Genomic DNA, 21,793 nt, shown 5'->3' with positions numbered 1-21,793 from the left:
TGACCCATCATGAGATCTATTTATGTAAGTCTGTATTTTTGGTCCCTCCTTAGTATTTATTTGTACACCGCTTAGAAGTTTGATTGAGCGGTATAAATTTTTTTTTAATAAACATTAAACTACGGCATGCAAATCTCTCATGAATATTCATTGTGGGATTTCCTGAAAACCTAACTGGGATGCCCTCAGGTCCAGGTCTAAGTACTTGACCCACAGTTAATATGCAGAAATGGGCTACTGTCTGACCACATTAAACGTTTTTGCAGTAGTTTGCCTGCTCCAGGTGTTTAAACTGCATGTTACTGCAGTTTTCAGATTTTTTTTCAAGGAATATTGGGCATAGAAGTATTAGCTGATGTATTTGACTTGCTGTGTGTAATGTAGAGTTAACATTAACCCATGATCTGCAATAAAAATAGTGGGAATATCCTCAAAAGGCACCAAATAAAATCTATTGCTACTGTATGGTAAAATCCTGCATTTAAAACACAGTAGCTAACTTTAGTAAAAGGGCTCCTAAGATTTTTTTTCTTCTGATATTTTTAAGATGGTTTGTGTTCTTACATTTGACAACTCCAAAGAGCTAGAATGTGTAGACCAGTTAGGTTGCTTTCATACTGGGATGAGTCTTCCTGCTCAGGGAAAGTTTTTGGGTTTTTTAACTATTACTATGACTAGATAAATTTAGGTTCTCCCTGTTACAGCATAGTATTGGCTCTAGAGGTCAGTGAGTAAAATGTACCCTTATAACTTGAATAAACAAGGGTTTATGGGTGGAGACAGAATGGAGCATCTGTGTACTCCAACTTATTTTTCCTTCTTTGCTGCTTATGGCATTGATGTAAGCTTACTGTAAACACATTTTTCCCTTATTTATTCTGCTATTGTAATCCAGTAGGAATGCGTGTCAATTCAGCCCTTTCTAGCTCCATCTTTCATAATCCAATTCCTTTGGCTTCACTGTATTTATTGCAACTTTTTTTCTTTATGATACGTTATATAACAAAATGTTCATAAATGATGTCTGGAAAACCAAACAAAAACTGCAGACAATGTACACGATGCAGGCAAAAATTTATCGTACCAAGGTTAAAATGCAGTAATATAAATTTTTGTCTGCATCGTGTACATTGTCTGCAGTTTTTGTTTGGTTTTCCTGGTTCGGGGGTTTTTCTGCAGATTTGGTTGGATTTCTTTTTGTTACTCATAAGTGATGTCCTGCAGCATTTTAAAATGTCTCAAATATGCATGAGATAGACTTGCATCTCAAGGAGGCAGTGCATGCAAATCCATCTCATACATATTCATTGTGGATATCCTGAAAACCTGACCTGGCTGCGGCTCTCGAGGACCGGAATTGCTTACTCCTGCACTAGACCATATGGCCCTACTAGAGCAGATACAATGACTCATGCAAATAGAGAGCAGAAACCACAAACCATCTTGCAACATTTCATTTTATTAAAGTCGCACACCACCACCTGAAGTTGTAAGATAGCATGATGAAGACATTTAAATATAGTCACCTAGATCAGTAACTGTTTAGCTGTACCACAGTGTAGCTAATACAGGAGGAGAAAACTACTTCATTCCTAGTGCTTTATTAACTTCTTATTGGTGAAAGTGTCTTCAGAACAAAGTGCATAGAAAACTGTGCAATAATTCTGACCTTTTTTTTATTTAAAACAATTTATATATGTGACTGAAAGAAGACACTTTGATGGTACTGTGAGCAGTGTGTCAGTTACAGTATCCAGAAAAGTAAAATGTGTTGAGTGATTACATATAGAAACAACCAAGAATCCTTTTGGATTAGGGTCATCTTGCCTTTAAGATCTCTAGTAAAATCTCACTGTCTATGACCAGAGGACCTTTTACTGTATATGTGTTTGGGGGTTTTTAGCTTGGTTTTGTTTTTTTTGGGGGGGGGATGATGGGTTTCAAATCAGAGAGAATCCCCAGTGGAAAAGGGAAGCTTTTTTTTCTATAGAACTTTCAAATTATTTACTGAGGGCAGAAAACAAGAAACCTCTCAGCATTCTTTCCTGTCAAGTCAACAAATTCTGAACTAAAAATGTAAATTTTTATACATGTTTAAAAAAAATGCTGTGCATGCATGGTTTTAAGACGGTGAGAGACTTTGGTCAGTAGTGTAGCCTTTAAAAATAAAGTCAATTTATACAGTGCTAAATACTGTCCTTTTTTTAAAAAATAATTTGCTGTGGTAATATGTAAAATTTTACTCATTGGCTTTTGTTCCATTGAAATCTATTTCTCGTGCATCGCCATCTTCTTCTGATCCATCTGCATTCTCCATTCTTCTACCGCCAGATCTCCTTGCAGGGGCAAAAGCTGGTTCATTTCCCCTCCTGCAAGTATGAAAAAGAAAAAAAGATTTTAACTTTTGGGGCTACTTAAACAATCTAGGAGCATTAAGCAACTTGCCCTCGATCACTGCATAAAGACAGATATATTTAAACATTAGCTAGGTCTACAAATTCTTTAGCGTTTAATATGGAACTGGTACTCAAGATGATATTTCTGGAGAGGTGGACTTGGAACTATGAAACCAGATCAGCATGCGTTTTGGACCTATACAGCAAAATCTATTTTCAAACACCTTTGTCCATACATGCAATAACCAACCTGCCTCTTGCTAATCTAGTTCCAGGCCTCTTGGGAGAGAGAGTTCTACTTGTGCCAAAAACTAAATATCACATAAAGCAGAGTGGGTTTGTTATGCACAAGTCTGGCTGATGAAGATACATTTTAAAAACAATCATACAAATATAGGAATACAAATCCTCTGTTAAAAGCCTGGAATATAGAATTGGGGACTGACTTGGCTTCTGGCAAACTGGGGTAAGATAATGGGCAGTGATCAGCTATAATGTAAACCAAATGGACACGTAATCTAATTTACCACCCAAAAATTGTGGTCTTGTATAAGTAAGTGTTGGTCAATTACAGAGAGATTGCTAGCCACAGAGCCTGTAAATATATTCTTATCCGTTCCTTGTTGGGTAGTTACATGTAGGCAAAGCTGTTTTCAACAGTGTCAGTGATGGGGCTTACCTGATGGAGTATGTTGGTGCTCCGACTGCTACCCTTACCATCCAAGTTAAGGATAAGGGTTGGCACACTAGGCTATCATCTATTTGGGGCACCCATAAAAACACCAGTATGCCTACTTAATGAAGGTTACTTGTGCAACAAAGTACATGGAAAATAACTACAGCTGAACCTCTGTTGGCATGTATGGACCAGACAAAGGACAGGTACCTGGTGGTGGTTTTTTCCACCCCAGTTAAACACAAAGCTAGAAGCCACTGCTGGCCCTGACCATGGATGTGTGTTTCTGTTTTTTAAGGTAAATTGCCACTGTCTGAATTTCTGTTTCTTTTTTCAATCTTCTGCCATCCCCTGTGGATAAAAGTGCTCCAGGGGCACAATACACGGAGGCCGAGTCAGAAAGCCCAGTTTGGGAGGCATGAATCTCATAAACAAGGAAGTGATTGTCAGTCTGTCTCCATGAATTTTGGTAAAGAAATATCTGTTACAAAATAAATGTTCTTACTTTTTTACCCAGGCATTTCTGCGTTTGAGTCTTTTTCTTGCAAATTCTAAAAGCGCTAACTAGGGAATTCTATAAACAGTGCCTAAAGTTAGGCACCTAGCTTAGCTACCGTAGTAATTTGGCTTCAGTAATTAGCTTTAACAAGCTCAAAATTGGAAAAACAATAAAATTTAATTGGGAGATAGGTGCCTATCTTCATAGGTGCGATTCTACAAAAGATAGGTACCTATTGCATGGTGCCCAACACCAAAGTTGGCATGTTTAGAGATGGAATAAAACGTACGTGCCACTAGGTGTGATTCCCTAAAGGATTTAGGTGCCTATAATATAGGCTTTAAAACCCAAGCCTACATTATAAGCACCTAAGTTTTAAGTTAGGTGCCTATAATGTAGGCTTGGGTTTTAAAGTAACCAACCCTAATCTTCATCTTCTCTACTAGTAATCCTCATTTCTACTCCCATCCTCAATTTCTTCCCTCTGCCTCCTCTATTTAATGTCCCCCAAATTGTAATCCCTCTGCATCTACTGTGTAAGCGTCCCCCAAATGGTAACTTCCTGGAAATGTCCAGCTATCTTATACTGTAATCCGCTTAGAACTGCAAGGTACAGGCGGAATAGAAGTGTCACTAATGTAATGCAATGTAAAGTAGGCTAAGTTTTAAATTAGGCACAATTCTGTAATGGGTGCTTAAATGTGATTGACATGTAATACAACAAAACAAAAAGGAAGACCCAATGTTCCACAGTAAAAACAATCCAAAGATAAAAACAACAGACTGTGGATGTGGATGTTCTGAAAGATGATTTTTATTCGCTCTTCACAATAAAAAATAGAAATAAAAATCTGAATAAGTAACACATGGATGATTGTCCTGACAGATCCTACCCTACAGGGGTAAAGATAAAAATATGAGCAAAACAATGTATGTGTCTTTGAGCATAAAACCTGAAAATGGCTTGAAACAAGCAGAGTGGCGCATAAAATCACACTGAGAAACCATCACTAGTTTCAGTTTAGTGTGGTGGTTTCTCACTATGATTTTACGCCCCACTCTGCTTGTTTCAAGCCATTTTCAGGTTTTATGCTCAAAGACATTGTTTTGCTCATATTTTTATCTTTGTACCCTACATTATCCGGACCCCTGAAGAAGGCGGTTTCTCCGAAACACGGACCGTGTAGGGTCCGTCGGGACAATCATACTTATTCAGCCTTTTATTTGTATTGTTATTGTGAAGAGCGAATAAAAATCATTTTTCAGAACATCCACATCCACAGTCTGTTGTTTTTATCATTGACATGCAATAAGCACCTAACTTTAGGAGCCTTATCATTTTTGGGTACCAATTACAGAATCTGGCCCTAAGTCTATGCCCCTTAATTCAGCATAGACGTCAATTAGGCACACTTTTGGTGCTCACGTGGAAGTTTTAAGCCCCAAAATGGAAGTGAAAAGGCAGTTAAGCCACAAGTTATAAGAATGGTGCCAAAGTGTTCTACGGTAGACTCTCAGTTAACCAGCAGGCAAGGGGATTGATAGATGCTGGATAAATGTAGTTTCTGGTTGCTTGAGAGTTACTATTAAAAATAGGCCTAACTAATACTATACCCCTTATTATGCCATACCATAAACTTCCAGACAAACTACCGGATATGTGGTAGGCAAAGCATGAGTGTACTCAGGTATGGCGTGCTAAGTTTATACTTAAATTTCCAACAAATTGATTTTATTTTAATTTTTAATATTCCTTTGATTTTTTTTTCTGGTTGCTTGAGAGTTCTGCTTGCTTGAGTTCAGTTAACCGTCTACTGTCTGTCGTATGTAACTGCAAAGGACACAATCACATGGGAGGGGCATGGACTTTCCCACTATTTTAAGTGTGCACTTTTAGGCACACCTGTTTACACCTGCCATAGAACAAGTGAAAGGGGTGGTGCTTATATTTAGATGTGTAATTGCTGACTTATAAAATTTATTCTAGAACCAATTTGCTGTTTTAAAATACAGTGGAACCTTGGTTTACGAGCATAATTCGTTCTAGAAGCATGCTCATAAACCAAATTACTCGTATATCAAAGCGAGTTTCCTCATAGGAAGTAAGGGAAACTCGCTTGATTGGTTCCACCTCCTCCCCCCCATCCCCAAAAGACCCCCCACCCCCAAAGCCACTGGTGCGCTTCCACACACCCTCGCGAACCGGCATCACCCCCCCCCTCGCGAATGCCCGCCCGCCCAAACTGAAGCCTTACCCCCCATCTGGCACCGGCACGCAGCACCAACCCACAGGAGGTGCCGGTGTCCGAAGATCGTGCTGCTTGCCGGACTTGGCCTTAAGCATTTGCACAAGCTCAAGGCCTTCTGGCTCCCACCTCTCTCCAAGATTCTCAGAGAGAACGAGAGCCAGAAGGCCTTGAGCATGCGCAGATGCTCAAGGCCCAGTCCGGCAAGCAGCACGATCTTCGGGCACCGGCCCCCCTCTTTTGGGTTGGTGCTGCGTGCCGGTGCCAGATGGGGGTAAAACTTCAGCTTGGGCGGGCGTTCGCGAGGGGGGGTGATGCCAGTTCGTGAGGGGGGACTCACAAATCGAGTCAACGCTCGGTTTGCGAGTCACGATTTGCGAAAATGTTTTGCTCGTCTTGCAAAACACTCACAAACCGTGTTACTCGCAAACCGAGGTTTGACTACTGGCTTAATGCCTTGAATTTGAGCACCTTATAGAATTTTTTTTTAATAGAGTTACCTCCTAAATGCTCTTACCTGAGTTTGCTCTTCAGAGCATTCACTTCCCGGGTTATTGCATCATTGCTTTCAGTGGCCTCGTCCAGCTCTCTCTGCAACTTCCTGCGAGATGCATTGATGCGCTGTGACTCTTCCTCAGCCTCCTCCAGCTGCCTTTTAAGCTGTTTTAGCCTCGTGTTGTTCTTCTCAGCCTAATCAAGAAGCAATAGAATAGAAAATATCCAGCATAGTACAGAACTCAATAAAACATAACAGCTGAATTGTATTTTTTAAAGGTAAATAGAGGGTGTGTATACAGCTTTAAGACAAAAGTCTCTCCAATAATTGTGTTCTATGCTTTTCACATTCTTAGGTCTCTCTAACCTTTTTTTTTTTTTTTGGGGTGGGAAGGGGGATAATTTAAAAATGGTGCAAATAAATCTTTTAAATATAGTAAATAAAAAAATAAATATATCTGAATTATATTTTTTGACTATGTTTCAAGCAGTATCATTGATTATGGACTGTGGACTGCACATTGCTCTGCTTGGGTACAATATATGGAAAGAAAATAAAATAAATTAGAATTTCATGTTGGAGCAGTTATATTTTGCAGGTCATTTCTGTAAATTTTGAAAGCTTTCTAGCTTGCCTACAGTCTTCCTCTCCTGTTCCTCATTGTTTAGATTAAAGGAACTCGTACTCCATAGTATGGAAAGATAGATACTTTGAAATCTGTGAAGTGTAGTGATAGCTTGCTAATCTAATCTGATTTCTGGATCACACTTATCCAATACAGGTTCAAGACAATTTACAGGTTGAGAGGCCCATAGAAGTATGAACAAGTTAGTTCTGTTATGTCCCTTCCGGATTCCATATGCTAGGTGTTCAATCCCAAACCGCAGTCTGGGTATTGCAGGAATTCACATCTTTTCAGAACACATGGTGCATTCCCCCTAGTGGTAAGATCAGTTTCAATTTCTGCAAGCAGTCTGGGCAGAAGTCTTTTACTGTTGCTCTGCTTCTGTTTCTTATTTTTTCAATTAAAGTTCATTTAAACTTCATTTCTCAGCGGCTTCAGTGCCTTGAGACCCCTCCCTGGTGGTTCGCTGTCATAGAAAAGGACACAGTCCTGCAGAGCCAGACTGCAGCTTCACGGAGAAAATGGTGAATCTGTGTAGCCAGCCTGATGTGCGCCACTTTCTGGAAATACCCAGGGCTCCTCCTGTGGAGTTTGCTGGCTGGTGACCCCACAGTCACAGGTTTCTAGCACAGGCTGGGTGTGTCTGGACAGAAACCCACCCGGGTTTCATGGTGCAGTCTGTCTTTCCTGTTCCTGACCGTGTGGCAGAGGATCTGTGGGAGCAGTGTTTGGGGTCTGGTCTCTTCTTCTGTGCCTTTTCCATTCTGTCCACAGATCCTGGGACAGGTTTCAGAAATTATTCTTTATTTTTTTTGCCCTAAGTTTTTAGATGAGTTGGAGCCATGACCTCCTGAGGACATCCCTCATTATCCTCTTGTCTTGCTCAGTGATCATGGCAAAAGTCCATGGCTCCTTCCAGAACTTGGTATGAATGCTGCCTCAGTCTAGCCATTAGATGCCATTGTGCAATGGATGAGACCTTCCATTGCATAAGCCCACCCAGTTGGTTAGAAGCAGCCAAGTTTAAGAATTAAACCCAAATCATCTACTTGGTAATACATAGCACTGCCATCGCGTACAAGCTGTACCTCTCCTACCCCCACATTTTTATTCTTAAAATAATTACTATAGTTCTTAGTCTTGTGGCAGTAAAAGAACTGACTGATAAGTAAGGTCTGCCATTTTAAAATTTATTTAGCGATCAGTATATATTTATCAGCTACATCTACACAAAACTTTATAACCAAAAGACATTGTTTAATAGTGAACACTCTAGAGCAGGGGTGTCCAACCTGCGGCCCCGTGAAGTATTTTGTGCGGCCCTGGTTGAGAGCGATGCAATGTTTTCCTCTGCTGTCCCTGGGTGCCGGCTCCCTCCTCTGTCTTGCTGCAGCGTTTGCGTGTTTGTGCGGCCCCAGAAACTTTTTTCAGCCAATGCGGCCCAGGAAAACCAAAAGGTTGGACACCTCTGCTCTAAAGCATTAATAATAACCAAGCAACCATACTCAGAATTCACTCCTCCAACTGTGTCAGCGTCTCTATTATCAGTTAGACAATGACATGGGGACAAATTTGTCCCCACGAGATCCATCTCCATCCTGTCCCCGTGAGCCCTGTACCATCTCTGCAAACTCTGTCCTCATCTGCACAAGCCTCAAACATAGTTGCGTAGTAAGGGGGGGGGGAGGCGGTCTGCCCTAGGTACTGTCTGGGTGGGGGTGCTGGCACCTGTTCTCCTCTCTGCCTCCCCCCCCCACACAATCCTTTCTGACCCACCCCCCCCGACATATGTATATGCCCCTTCCTGTCTCTCGTACCTCTTTAATTTTCCTAGCACAAGCAGTATCACGGACTTGCTGCCCTCATTGGGGTTGGCTCTCTGATGTCACTTCCAGGTCCAGTGCCTAGGAAGTGATGTCAGAGGGAGAGTTGAAATGATGGAGGCAGCAAGTTCGTGATGACACTTGCACCGGGAAAATTAACGAGGGAGGGTGAGGAAGGGAAGGGGTGTGTGTGTGTGGGCAGGAAGGAGCAGGGTGGTAGAGAAGATGGGAGGGGCTTCAATCACCCTCGCTATGCCACTGCTCAAACACTTGTGATTTTAAAGTGTTTGAAGCTTATCCAAATGAGGATAGAGCTTACAGGGATGGGACAGGGCTAGAACTTGTGGGGATGGAATAGGGATGGAGTTAGATCCCGCAGGGATGGAGACAAATATCATCTCTCTCTCTGTCCCCCCCTAAAACTCCATCATGTCTCCCATCCTCCCATATTCCATTCTTTCCTGGCACTTTCACTCCCCCTTCTTATGCTCATACCCACTAGGCCTCCCATTAACCTAATGCATTGATTGCCCTGAAGCAGTGAGTCCCAGATCTACTACTACTGCTACTACTATTAATTATTTCTATAATGCTACCAGATGCATGCAGTGCTGCAGTATCACAAAGAAGAAGCAAACAGTCCCTGCCCGAAAGAGCTTACAATCTAAACAGGCAAGACCGACAAACAGGATGTCATGGATACAGTTAAGGGGAACAATTAATCTGCTGGCTGGGTTGGCAAGCAGAGGGAGTACAGGACAATCAAGCCATTGTGACATCACTGATGAGGTTGGCTCTTAGTGGTGGATTGAGGCATTATGACATCACAATCTCAGCTTTGCTTCCCAAAGACTGAAACTCTTCACACTACTAGTACTATGAATTATTTCTATAGCACTACCAGACGCACGCAGCGCTGTAGAGTCACAAAGAAGAAGAAAACAGACCCTGCTCGAAAGAGCTTACAATCGAAACAGCCAAGACAGACAACAGGATGTCATGGATACAGTTAAGGGGAATGGTTAATCAGCAGGCTGGGTTGGAGGGCAGAGGAGTAGGGTTAAGGTTTGAAGGTTATATCAAAAAGGTAGGTTTTCAATCTGTCCCTAAGCTCTGCTGTGACCAGCTCCTAGTCCATAACAAGCACATTGGCATTAGCCAATAGAGCATAGCTTCTTGGACATGGTCCATAAAGACTGCAAATGCCTCTCCTACTCTTCTACAGAAATGATTTGCGTAGAGAAATCCAGTTTCTCTCATCTACATTTGTTTTCATTTCTTGTATTTTTATGTACTCTGTCATGAATAAATTCAGGAAAATACAGATGGGTTCAAAAGTTTCCATTTTATCTACTAGAATGGGAAATGGATGAAATGGGGAGTTGCTAAGTGCATTGGAGTCTGGACTTTCTCTTTGGAAGGAATATACTTTCAATGCTATTCCTTCCCAGTCCTGAGGGGCCATAAATGGGTTGCATTTTCCAGATACCCAGGAGAGAGATTTGCATGCACACTATCTTCATTGCATGCAAATCTATCTCATACATATTCCTTAGGGAAACCTTGGAAACTCATCCTGGTTGCAGCACTCAACGGTTGTTTATGAATACCACTGTTCTATGTTTATCAGCGCTTCTAAGTGCAAGTTTTAATTTCGTAGGGAGTGTGGAAGTAAGATTATCAGATTTTACTTGAGTAAAATCCGGACCCCCCCTAGGCCCGCCCAGTTCCACCCATCCCTGCCCCATTATGCCTCAGTCCCACCCACAATCCTGCCCTAGCCCCATCCCAGCCCCCTGCTGCCTACTCTCGGGCAGGAGGACATCCGTGCATGCGCAGATGTCACGCAATGATGTCACGCAAGGCATCGGCGCATGCGCAGATGCCCTACTGCCTGATGCAATTTCGAGGAAGCTTATCAAAACCCGGACAAAGTGCCAGGTTTTGAAAAGCCGGACGGACCCCCGGACATGTCCTCGAAAAGGAGGACATGTGCGGGGAAATCCAGACCTCCGTTAACCCTATGTGGAAGGCCCATCTGGCCTGAGCATTCTCTTTCTGCCTCGTTACCTGATCCTTGTACTGCTCAGCTTGCTTTCGCTCATCCTCCACCTGCAGTAAAACTTCTTTCAGTTTCTTGTCTTTCTGACGCAGTGCCTTCGTGGATGCTTGCTTTTCTCTGTAAATAATCAATGTGAAAAAAACCCAAATCGCTTAAGAGGTAACCAGTATTGGGTGTGGTATGCACTGGAATCACTATAGAAAACAAAATGTTTCTGCTGCTTGAATTGGTGCTTCAGAAAAGCACTTGAAAGCATTTATATTTATTTGGTGACGGGACTAAATCGCGCGAGACAACGGCGCGCCGACAACTGAGCACAAGGTTGACGGCGCGCCGAAGAAAAGCACTATTTTAAAGGTCTCCGACGGGGGATGTGGGGGGGAACCCCCCACTTTACTTAACAGACATTGCGCTGGCGTTGTGTGGGGTTTGGGGGGTTGTAACCCCCCACATTATACTTAAAAATGAACTTTTTCCCTAAAAAACAGGCAAAAAGTTCGGTTTCAAGTATAATAAGGGGGGTTACAACCCCCCAAACCCCCCACAACGCCAGCGCGATGTCTGTTAAGTAAAATAGGGGGGTTCCCCACCAACACCCCCCGTCGGAACCCTTTAAAATAGTGCTTTTCTTCGGCGCACCGTCAACCTTGCGATCAGTTGTCTGCGCTCAGTTGTCGGCGCGCCATTGTCTCGCGCGATTTTGTCTATGAACCATTTATTTATTTGGATTTATTTACTACCTTTCTGAAGAAATGCACCCAAGGCACTATACAAACAAGAATTAACCAGATGTGAATTATGTGTGTGGTGGTGGTGGGGTATTACATGACATCTACACTAGAGAATGACATGGTGGTTGTTACCCGCGGCTAGCCGCAGGTAACCCGCTGAAACGGGGAAAGAAAAAAATAATAGTCGCTGCGGGGACAAGGCCATTCACCGCCCCATGGAGCGGTGAATGGTCTTGTCTCCGCAGTGAGGCAATCATGGCTCGCGCGGTCCAGCAGCCTCCACTCGCCCGATCGCAGCGTTCAGCCAGCTCCCTCCCTCCACCTCACCTTATATGCAGAGTTTGCCGGCTTTCTTTTTCACCCAGCCGCACGCTTTCAAAAAGCCGCGCACGCACAGCTGCTCGAGTTGTTCAATCTTCTCCTCTGCTGTGACTTCCTGTTTCCGGTTGCATCAGAGCAGAAGATTGAACAACTGAGCAGCCACGCGTGCGGCTGGGCGAAAAAGAAAGCCGGCAAACTCTGCATATAAGGTGAGGTGGAGGGAGGGAGCTGACGGAACTCTGCAATTGGGCGGGAGGGGGCTGCTGGACCGCGCGATCGCGCTGTTCCCGGCTCACACTAGGAAGGAGGGAGTGAAAGGGAAAGAGATTCTGGGCCAAGGGGATGAAGAGGAAGAGAAAGAAACCCATAGCAGGAAAGAAAGGGGAGGACAGGCAGGTGAGCCAGATGCTGGAAGCAGGGGGGGGGGAAGAAAGAGGGAAAGAAGCTAGATGGGGTTGAAGAGAAGAGACACATTGGTGTGGAAGAGGAAGATAGGGGAAATCTGGACACAGGAAGGTAACAAAAAGAGGGGAAATTATGTGCATGGGGTATAGGGACAGAGACATAAAGGGGACATGCCATTGGGATGGTATATGGACATGGGGGGGGGGGCAATGCCAGATACATAGGGGAGATATTAGAAATGGGGAAATAGGAACACAGAAGCGAGATTGTTTGGGGACCAAGCTTGCAGGCTCCAGCAGCTTGCACAAATTACATTGTAACGTGCCACGAAAGTAAGAGGGAGGGAGGGAGGTAGATAGGCAGGCTGCGTGAGAGGAGCTGAAGGGTGGTAGAAAGGAAAAGATGGTAAAGGAGGGAGGGAAGGGTAGTGGTAGAAAGGAATAGAACAGACATTGAAGGAGGATAGAGAGGAACAGACCCTGAAGGGAAATGTGGAAGACAGAGTGGGGAGAAGATGCTGGAAGGGAAGAAGACAGATACCAGACTATGGGGGAGCGGAGGGAAGAAGATGGGTGCTAGACCAATTGTGGGGGGGTGAAGGGAGAGGTACAGTAACAGCAAATGGAAGACGCAGAGAGAAGACACACAGTGGATGGAAGGAATTGAATGAGAAGATGAGGAAAGCAGAAACCAGACAACAAAGGTAGAAAAAAAAATTCTATTTATTTTATCTTTTTTTTTTTTGCTTTAGGATAAAGTAGTATATTAGTTGTGTTGATAAAAATTTATAAACAAAGCCCTGCCAGCTGAACATCTCTTTCTCTAGTTCAGCAGCCAGAACTTTGATTTATAAGGAAGGAATAAGCTAAATATTGCAGTACTAAGACTTATATGGATGCTGCGGGGACGATGACGGGGTGGCGGTGACAGTGACGGGGTGGTGAAGGGGACGGTGGGCCGGGGCCGGGGCAGTGACGGAGACAGATTTTTTCCCTGTGTCATTCTCTCATCTACACTAAATTTGATTCCATTTCCCTTAGGCCTGGAAACAAGGAAGATGGTTTTGGTAGCAGAGAGAAGAGAAAAGAGGGAGATGAAATGCTGTGCTTCTGCCACACCACCCACCTCAAATGCTCCTGCCATTATGCACCTAATCTGCATAGTGGCAGTGAGGCTCAGGCAATTATGTATAGGGTACCTGGATTCCTGTTCCAGTTGCTCTTCTAGCTGAGCAACCTTGGCCTCCAGAGACGTGATGGTAGACTTGAACTTGGACTTGACAGCAGTCTCCATCTCTTGCAGCTTGGCTTTCAGCTCTTTGTTCTGTCGCTCCAGCTGCTGCCGAGCACTCTCATTCTTTTGTGCTGTGGTACGCTCTGAGGCCAACTCATTATTCAACTGTTCTGCCTGCAAACATTACAGGAATCCGAGAAAGTTGAACTTAGGCACAAGTAGCATTTACTATAAGTAGCGTAGTGAGGGGGCGGTCCGCCCCGGCTGTCATGTTGGTGGGGGCACTTACTCCCCTTCTCCTCTCTGCCCTCTCCCCCCGCCTCTTCCCATTCCTCCCCTCCACGCACACGACCCCCTTCCCCCATACCTCTAGCTGAAGTTGTTCGTGGAGGTCAACAATATGCCCTTTGTGACCCCATCGGCTCTCCCACTGACATCACTTCCTGGTGTTGTGCATAGGAAATGACATCAGAGGGAGAACCAATGGGGTCGCCAGGAACACAGTGTTGACCACTGTGAGCAACAATTTCAACTACAGGTACGGGGAAGAGAAGGGGGTGCAACAGGCAGGATTGGGGAAGGAACGGAAGGGAGGGGCACCTTTCACCCTCGCCACGCCACTGTTTACTTCCCTCCAACATTCTTGTTCCTGGTCAATCAGAGCACTCTGGAACCTCACCACTGAGAAAAGCTTGCCTAGGTACTTATTTAATTTAATGTGATATGGTACATTTGGCCTCAGATACCTTCCTACATTAAATCCACAGAGATAAAACTAGGTTATCAGGGTCTACTAGACTTTCTTTTTCTCTTTTAAATAATTGGTGCATAGTCTTGGAGCCAGTGGGCTATGGAAATAAAATACAGATTTATCAAACTTTTGTTTTGGCTCATACTTGTCTCTATGTAATTTAACAAGGAAAATATTCTTGCATTTCCAATTGAAAAGTGCTGGGTGAAACTGGAGTAAGTTTTACAGTATTGTAAAACTTGGATACATTTGCCCCAAAAACCACAAGGCCAGGTAACCTTGGTTATTACCATGTGAGTCAATATAAAAAGTTTCTCAGTGACCAATGGGATAGCATTTCATGGGAGAAGTTGACATCTGGCCAATAAATATTCATATACGGATATCTCTTTGAATATCCACATAACAATATTCAGATAACTCATCCAGCTTTATTATATATGGTTGGCATTTGCCACATCTCCTTTTTATACACATGTGATTTGATTACACCACAATTGTCACATAATAATTATATCATTTGTTTATAAGTAAGGCTTTTTGTGTAGCTCCTATAAGAACTCTTAAGAGCTGGGTAGCATACCACTGTTTTTTTTACACTAGTTGAACACTAGAGGGAGCTCCAGACTTTGTAGCAGAGCCCTGATATAAAGTCAGTTCACAGGAACACTGTGAGATGTAGTTCTTGGGCGTCTTGGATTGACAAGAAGTGAGCTCCACACAAGGGAAGTCAATTAAGCACCTGCAGATAATTAGGTAATCTGCTCGTAAATGCAAGAAAAAGTCTGACTATTTGCAGAGAGCAGGGGCAGAAGACAGGGAAAGGAAGCCCGCATTGGAGAGGTTGAACTGCTAAGCCAGTAAGATGGTTTAGAAGGAAGACCCTTAAGTACAGAATAACTGAAGCTTATTCATTAGAACTTTAAATAAGGTGGTAACGTAAATACTGTTCTAGGATTACGTTTAAGAAAACTAAAACTTGTCAAGTGTTCTGGAGTGCTGCCAAAAGGACAAAATATTTGCAATGTGAAGTGATCTGACTAGAAGCCATAGGGAAAGCATTTATCTGGTGCTTTGACAAACAGCCTATGGTTTTTTTATGTATGTAATTTTGGAAACCGCAGAGATTTTTGGCAGTATAGAAATTTTTAAATAAATAAATAAAATTAACCAGTCAGCAGTCAGCTAAGTTGCTTTGCTGTTCCTAGCCATCTCACTGTACCTGCTGTGTTGCTTTTCTAAAGCGATCGCTCATAGCTTCCATGTTATTCTGTTCCTCTTCCAGCTCCTCCTCCATCTGAGAGATTCTAGCCTCTAGGCGGCGCTTCTCATCCTGCAGTGCAGACCTATATGATTGAAAGAGTTATCTTACATCATGGCTGATAGTATTTTTGTTGTTCTAACCAGTGGTGTAGTAAGGAGGTAGTTTGCCCTGGGCCCCATGTTGGTGGGGGCGCTAGCTCCCTTCCTTCTCTCCGCCCCCTCTGCCTCTTCCCACTTTTCCCCTCACCACGCGTGTGCCCCCTTCCCTTCCCCCATTCCTCTAGTTGTTCACTGCCGTGAGCAACAGCTTCAACGTGTTCCTCACGACCGCATCAGCTCTCCCACTGACATCACTTTTGTGTGCCACACATAGGAAGTGATGTCAGAGGTCCCATTCATATTTTGATGTTTATCAATATACCGTGGTATCTTGGAATCCGAACTTAATCCGTTCCAGAATCCTGTTCGAGTTCCGAAATGTTCGAGTTCCAAGACAATTTTTCCCACTGAAAATAATAGAAACTGGATTAATCCGTTCCTTGGTCCCACAAACTTAGATTTTCAAGATCGGCCCCCCCCACCGGCATAGACAGCAAGATCGGAAACAGCAACTGCAAGCGGTGCTCAGCCCAAAGCTTCCCTCCCAGGCAGAAACAGGAAGCTGTGTCAGAGGGGAAGCTTTGGGCTGAGCAACGCTTGCAGTTCCCGTACGTTCGGATTCCAAAGCAACGTTCGGATTCCGGGGCAAAATTTAATTTAAAAAAAGTTTGGATTCCAAGTTGTTCGAGTTCTGGGGTGTTCGGATTCCCAGGTGCCACTGTATTATGTTACAAACCTTGAAAGTTGCTGGATTAACTTTGAATGCGGCATTTACCTTAGCTAAAACCTGGTGTAGATGCTGTCGTGCAACTATGTTTAGGTTTTCAGTTTACTGAATTATAACAATCTACTTTTGGATTATTTCAAGTTGACCCCTGACACAGCTGATTTATGCTGAAACACAGCCAGTGTCGGGTTCATTAACAAAGTACTCCCGATTATACCAATCTCGATGGCCCTCGGTGCTTTTTTCTATAGGTTACTGTGCGGTGACTACAGTGTACAACTAATAACTGCGTGGTTCACAGTCATAAGTGCGCGGGACAAAGCCGCGCCGACATTAGAGAGCAGACAATTGAGTGCAAGACTCTAGCGTGCTGCCGTAAAAGTTTATTTTAAAGAGCTCTGACGGAGGGTGTGAGGGGGGAACCCCCCCAGTTTGCTTAATAGTGTTTGCGCTGCCATTGGGGGTGGTTTTGAGGGGTTGTAACCCCCCATTATAGAGGAAACTTAACTTTTTCCCTATTTTTTAGGGGAAAAGTTAAGTTTTCTGTATAATGTGGGGGGTTACACCCCCCCACATCCCCCCAACGGCAGCGCGAACACTATTAAGTAATGTGGAGAGTTCCCCCCTCCACGCCCCCCATCAGAGGCCTTTAAAATAAACTTTCACGGCAGCGTGCTGGAATCTTGTGCGCAATTGTCTGCTCTCTATTGTCGGCGCAGCTTTGTCCGTCGCGCTTTGGTCCCGACACCGGGGTGCGTAAATGCGGGCCTTCTATAACATGATGACTAAATTCTGGGAACGCACTGACCAGCCCATACCTCTCCCATGGCCACGCTCCCTTTGGCGTTGCGCATGATAGAAGTTAGGCACTGAGTTTACAGAATAGGGGCATCAGTCAGTTATGCACACAACTACTAATTAGTGCTTCTTAAGGCCAACTATTGATACTTGTCTCCAATTAAGTGCCAATTTAACGCCAATTAGCTAATTATGTTACATGGATATCTGACCCCCTTCAACCCCACACATAATATATGACACAACCTGAAAATCTATATTCTCCGTCACTATGGAACAATATGCCATCACATCTTCGTGAAGATGTCTCCCTTTCAAAATTTAATACAAACTTAAAAACATTTCTGTTCAAGGATGCTTTTGATTGCTAATATCACCCAAAGCATTTACTATCTGACAGGACGCCAATTCCCCTCCCCCCTTTTCTTTCTTTCCTACAGAATATTGTATTTCTTCCCCCGCCTTTCCCTTCGTACATGTATGCATGTCTGTCTCATTGTGATAACCCGAGCAATTTTATATTTTTAGCCTTTTTTAATATATTGCTTAGAAATATTATAAACGGTACAATACACCCCCGCGAATTCGTGGTCGGCGATTCACGGACTCAGTCATGTGTGGTATTTTCTGACCGCCTCATCCGATCAGAAAATACCATGAATGATTGACCAATTGAAAAGCTCTCTGTCACGACGGGCCTTCCCTTCCCCAACCTGCGGTTTTCCCTGGCCACGCGCCTCCCGTGCACCCTCCCACAACGCAGTGAGAGGGGAAAGCAGAACTACAAATTCCCTCCTCCCGCTACCAACATCCCGATCGCGTCACTCCTGTCAGCGTCCGCACGCTCGCGAAAACCTGTGCTAGGTAACGCCCTCCCCTTCTCGCGGAAACCTGGAGCGCGCTTCCCGTGTGGGGTTGTGCAGGAGGAGGAGCGCGCAAGAACCGGCAACGGGGGAGCTGAGTTTCCCCTAGGCGGTGAACCGGTGGGGGTGAGCAGGAAGAACTGGGCTGCATGGTGAGACCTCTCCGTTGGCAGGTAAGTGTCCCTGCTTCGCCTTGAATATAGGAGTGGGGGCCATCTGCGTAGAAAATCACTACTATCTCTTCTGGGTGCGAAACCGGCTCTCTGCGTGCCAGGCTTGGAAGGGGAAGTGTCGATTGCAGTACTCTTCCGATATTCATGGTTTTTCAACATTCGCGGTCACTCTGCGAACGTAACCCCCGTGAATTTCGAGGGAGTATTGTATATCAAATTTATAACCAGGCACACAAACGTTAGACACCATTTATAGAATATGGGGGTTAGTATGCACTAAGGCCCCTTTTTCTACAGCTGCAGTAGCGCTGCACCAAAAGCCCATAAGAATTGAATGGGCTTAGGCGCGTTTACTGCGGCAGCATCAATACCGCAGTTTTGTAAAAGGGACCCTAACTATAAAGATTTAAAAACAACCTGAAAACTTTTCTTTTTAGAGACGCTTTTAATCTTTAAATGACATATCTAACACCCCTCCTTATGTTCTTTCCATTTTTGACTTTCTCTTATCTTTTTTAATAATGAAAAATATTAATTTTGTAATTTCCTCCCTTTTTCCCTTATGTATCCAGGTTTGTCTGTCTGTCAGTCCGTCTCTAACCCATTTTAATGCTGTACATCAAATTATATGTTGATCTTATATTTTATTGTTACTCGCTTAGTACATAATAAGCGATTCATCAAATTTAAATAAAACTTGAAACTTGAACTTGAAAATGAGTTAACCAACTGAACGCACACTAACCAGTGCACAGCCTTGTTTGCCTAGGTCAGGGGTGGGCAACTCTCGTTCTCGAGGGCCGGAATCCAGTCGGGTTTTCAGGATTTCCCCAATGAATATGCATTGGAATCCCAATCGATACTGCTAACGGACGTATTCAAATACAAATCTTCCCCTATTTTTTTGTTTCACCACATAACATACATTTAGAAGAAGAGAAAAACTAATACATATATGCACACAACATTAATAATTATGTTAATTAATGTATGTTATGTGGTTAAGCAATGAATATGCATGAGATCTTTTTGCATTCACTGCCTCCAATGTATGCAAATAGATCTTATGTACTGTATATTCATAGGGGAAATTCTGAAAACCCAACTGGATTGCGGCCTTCGTTCCCCACCCCTGTTTGCACCAATCATATAAACGCACTTCTGGGATGTTCTAACCATGGATACAAAATTTATATTATGTTCTGGATTAAAGTACTGTAATATTTTCTTCGGTTCTATGGAGGAAAACCACACATCTCTTACTTTCCAGATGCACTGCCTGCAAGCTCTTCAGCCAGCTCCTCTTTCTCCAGCTCTGCCTGTTTGCGGGCCCGCTCTGCAGCAGCCAGATCCTGCGCAATACAGCAAAAACTCATTTGATTGTCAAGAAAAGTGAAATGTTTGTAAAACATATAAATATTTGCTTGTTACCTATCCTTAACAAAAGCCCCCTTTTGTCAAACACTAGTAGACTGATCTAATGCCCTTCAGCAGTGCTTCTCAACCCAGTTTTTCATCACACCTAATCCCATCAAGTTTTCAGGATATTCACAATGTGTATGAGATAGATCTGCATGCACTGGCCTCCTTAGTATGTAAATTTATCTCATGCATATTCATTGTGGATATCCTGAAAACCTGATGGGATTAGGTGTGCCTCAAGAACTGGGTTTTCAGGATATTCACAATGTGTATGAGATAGATCTGCATGCACTGGCCTCCTTAGTATGTAAATTTATCTCATGCATATTCATTGTGGATATCCTGAAAGCCTGATAGGACTGGGTGTGCCTCAAGAACTGGGTTTTCAGGATATTCACAATGTGTATGAGATAGATCTGCATGCACTGGTCTCCTTAGTATGTAAATTTATCTCATGCATATTCATTGTGGATATCCTGAAAGCCTGATAGGACTGGGTGTGCCTCAAGAACTGGGTTTTCAGGATATTCACAATGTGTATGAGATAGATCTGCATGCACTGGCCTCCTTAGTATGTAAATTTATCTCATGCATATTCATTGTGGATATCCTGAAAACCTGATGGGATTAGGTGTGCCTCAAGAACTGGGTTTTCAGGATATTCACAATGTGTATGAGATAGATCTGCATGCACTGGTCTCCTTAGTATGTAAATTTATCTCATGCATATTCATTGTGGATATCCTGAAAGCCTGATAGGACTGGGTGTGCCTCAAGAACTGGGTTTTCAGGATATTCACAATGTCTATGAGATAGATCTGCATGCACTGGCCTCCTTAGTATGTAAATTTATCTCATGCATATTCATTGTGGATATCCTAAAAACCTGATGGGATTAGGTGTGCCTCAAGGACTGGGTTTTCAGGATATTCACAATGTGTATGAGATAGATCTGCATGCACTGGCCTCCTTAGTATGTAAATTTATCTCATGCATATTCATTGTGGATATCCTGGAAACTTGATGGGACTAGGTGTGCCTCAAGGACTGGGTTGAGAAGAACTGCCCTTGAGGCAGCTTTTCTCAAAATGAGAGCCTATGTCAAGGATACATTACTTGTGTTATAAGAAGATGCAGTGGAATTACTAAATTATTAAGATGCAGGCAGTCCCCGGCTTATGAGCATCCAACTTACATCGTACTCATAGTTACAAATGGGGGTCCTGCTTCTCCCTTCCGTGTCCCAATGCACCCCTCTAACTCCCTTCCGTGTCCCAATGCACTCCTAACCCTCCCTTCCGTGTCCCAATGCACTCCTATCCCTCCCTTCCGTGACCCAATGCACTCCTCTCCCTTCCTTCCATGTCCCAATGCAATTCTCTCCCTTCCTCCATTCTGTGTCCCAAGTTTGTGCCTCCCTTCTGCAGGTGTTTACCTGTTCAGGCCGTCTCCCTCCTCCTTCCAGCCGCACTTGTTTCTCTTCACAAAGCCGCAGGCAGTAGCTCCTAAATGTAGACCGCAAATGACCCAGAAGCCTTCTCTCTGATGTCATAAACTTGGGACATAGGATGGAAGAATGGAGGGAGCGAGGGAAAGAGATGATGAGGTGGGGGAAGGAATAGAAAGGGAGAATTGTTGGGCATGAGTGTGTGAGTGGGAGGGAAAGAGAGGTGGTGCACATGGGGAAATGAAGAAAGAGGAGAACTGGGCATATGGAGGGAGAGAGACTTATTGGACATGGTGGTGGGAGAGGAGTGAGGTAGAGATGCATGTGGAAAAAGAGAGATGAGAGGGAGAAATGTTGCATGTGGTGTTGGAGAGGGAACAGTGGGACGGATGGAAAGGGATGCAAGAGGGGCCTCAAGCAGTTGGAGAAGGTGGGAAGAATACTAGGATCAGACATTGGGAGGGGAAAAATAAAGTTTTCCACTACTCTATGCTCAGAGGGAAGGCTTCTGGGTCAGCAGTGGGGAGTGTGTAGGAAATGCTGCCTGCTGCATTGTGAAGAGAATCAAGTGTGTTAGTATAAACCTCCTATCTTTTCTTTCTATTTAAACTACAGTACTTTATTTTGAGGACTGTTTCTTTAATGTTTAATGTTCTTATAGACTGTGTACTGTACAGAGGAACATAAATACATACAGATTCTCACATGATACATACAAATTTAACTTAAGAATGGTT

General features: G+C 43.6%; 1 protein-coding gene across 2 annotated transcripts in view; it reads right to left on the bottom strand.

The window, feature by feature from the left end:
• Positions 1-1,439: 1,439 nt before the first annotated feature.
• Positions 1,440-21,793, bottom strand: part of MYH11 (myosin heavy chain 11) — a 211,926-nt gene continuing 191,572 nt past the window's right edge. For both annotated transcript variants that reach the window (XM_033915087.1, XM_033915089.1), the window contains 6 exons: positions 19,451-19,539; positions 15,487-15,610; positions 13,479-13,687; positions 10,832-10,940; positions 6,335-6,507; positions 1,440-2,369 (listed from right to left, as the gene is read on the bottom strand). In XM_033915087.1, the coding sequence (XP_033770978.1) occupies positions 2,240-2,369; positions 6,335-6,507; positions 10,832-10,940; positions 13,479-13,687; positions 15,487-15,610; positions 19,451-19,539 (834 nt within the window). In that variant the 3' untranslated portion in view covers positions 1,440-2,239. The remainder of the gene's footprint in view (positions 2,370-6,334; positions 6,508-10,831; positions 10,941-13,478; positions 13,688-15,486; positions 15,611-19,450; positions 19,540-21,793) is intronic.

The sequence above is a fragment of the Geotrypetes seraphini genome, chromosome 11, assembly GCF_902459505.1.
Source record: "Geotrypetes seraphini chromosome 11, aGeoSer1.1, whole genome shotgun sequence".
NCBI classification, from domain to species: Eukaryota; Metazoa; Chordata; class Amphibia; order Gymnophiona; family Dermophiidae; genus Geotrypetes; species Geotrypetes seraphini.
The sequence above is the reverse complement of the archived record's forward strand: the minus strand, read 5'-3'. Positions and strand labels throughout refer to the sequence as shown.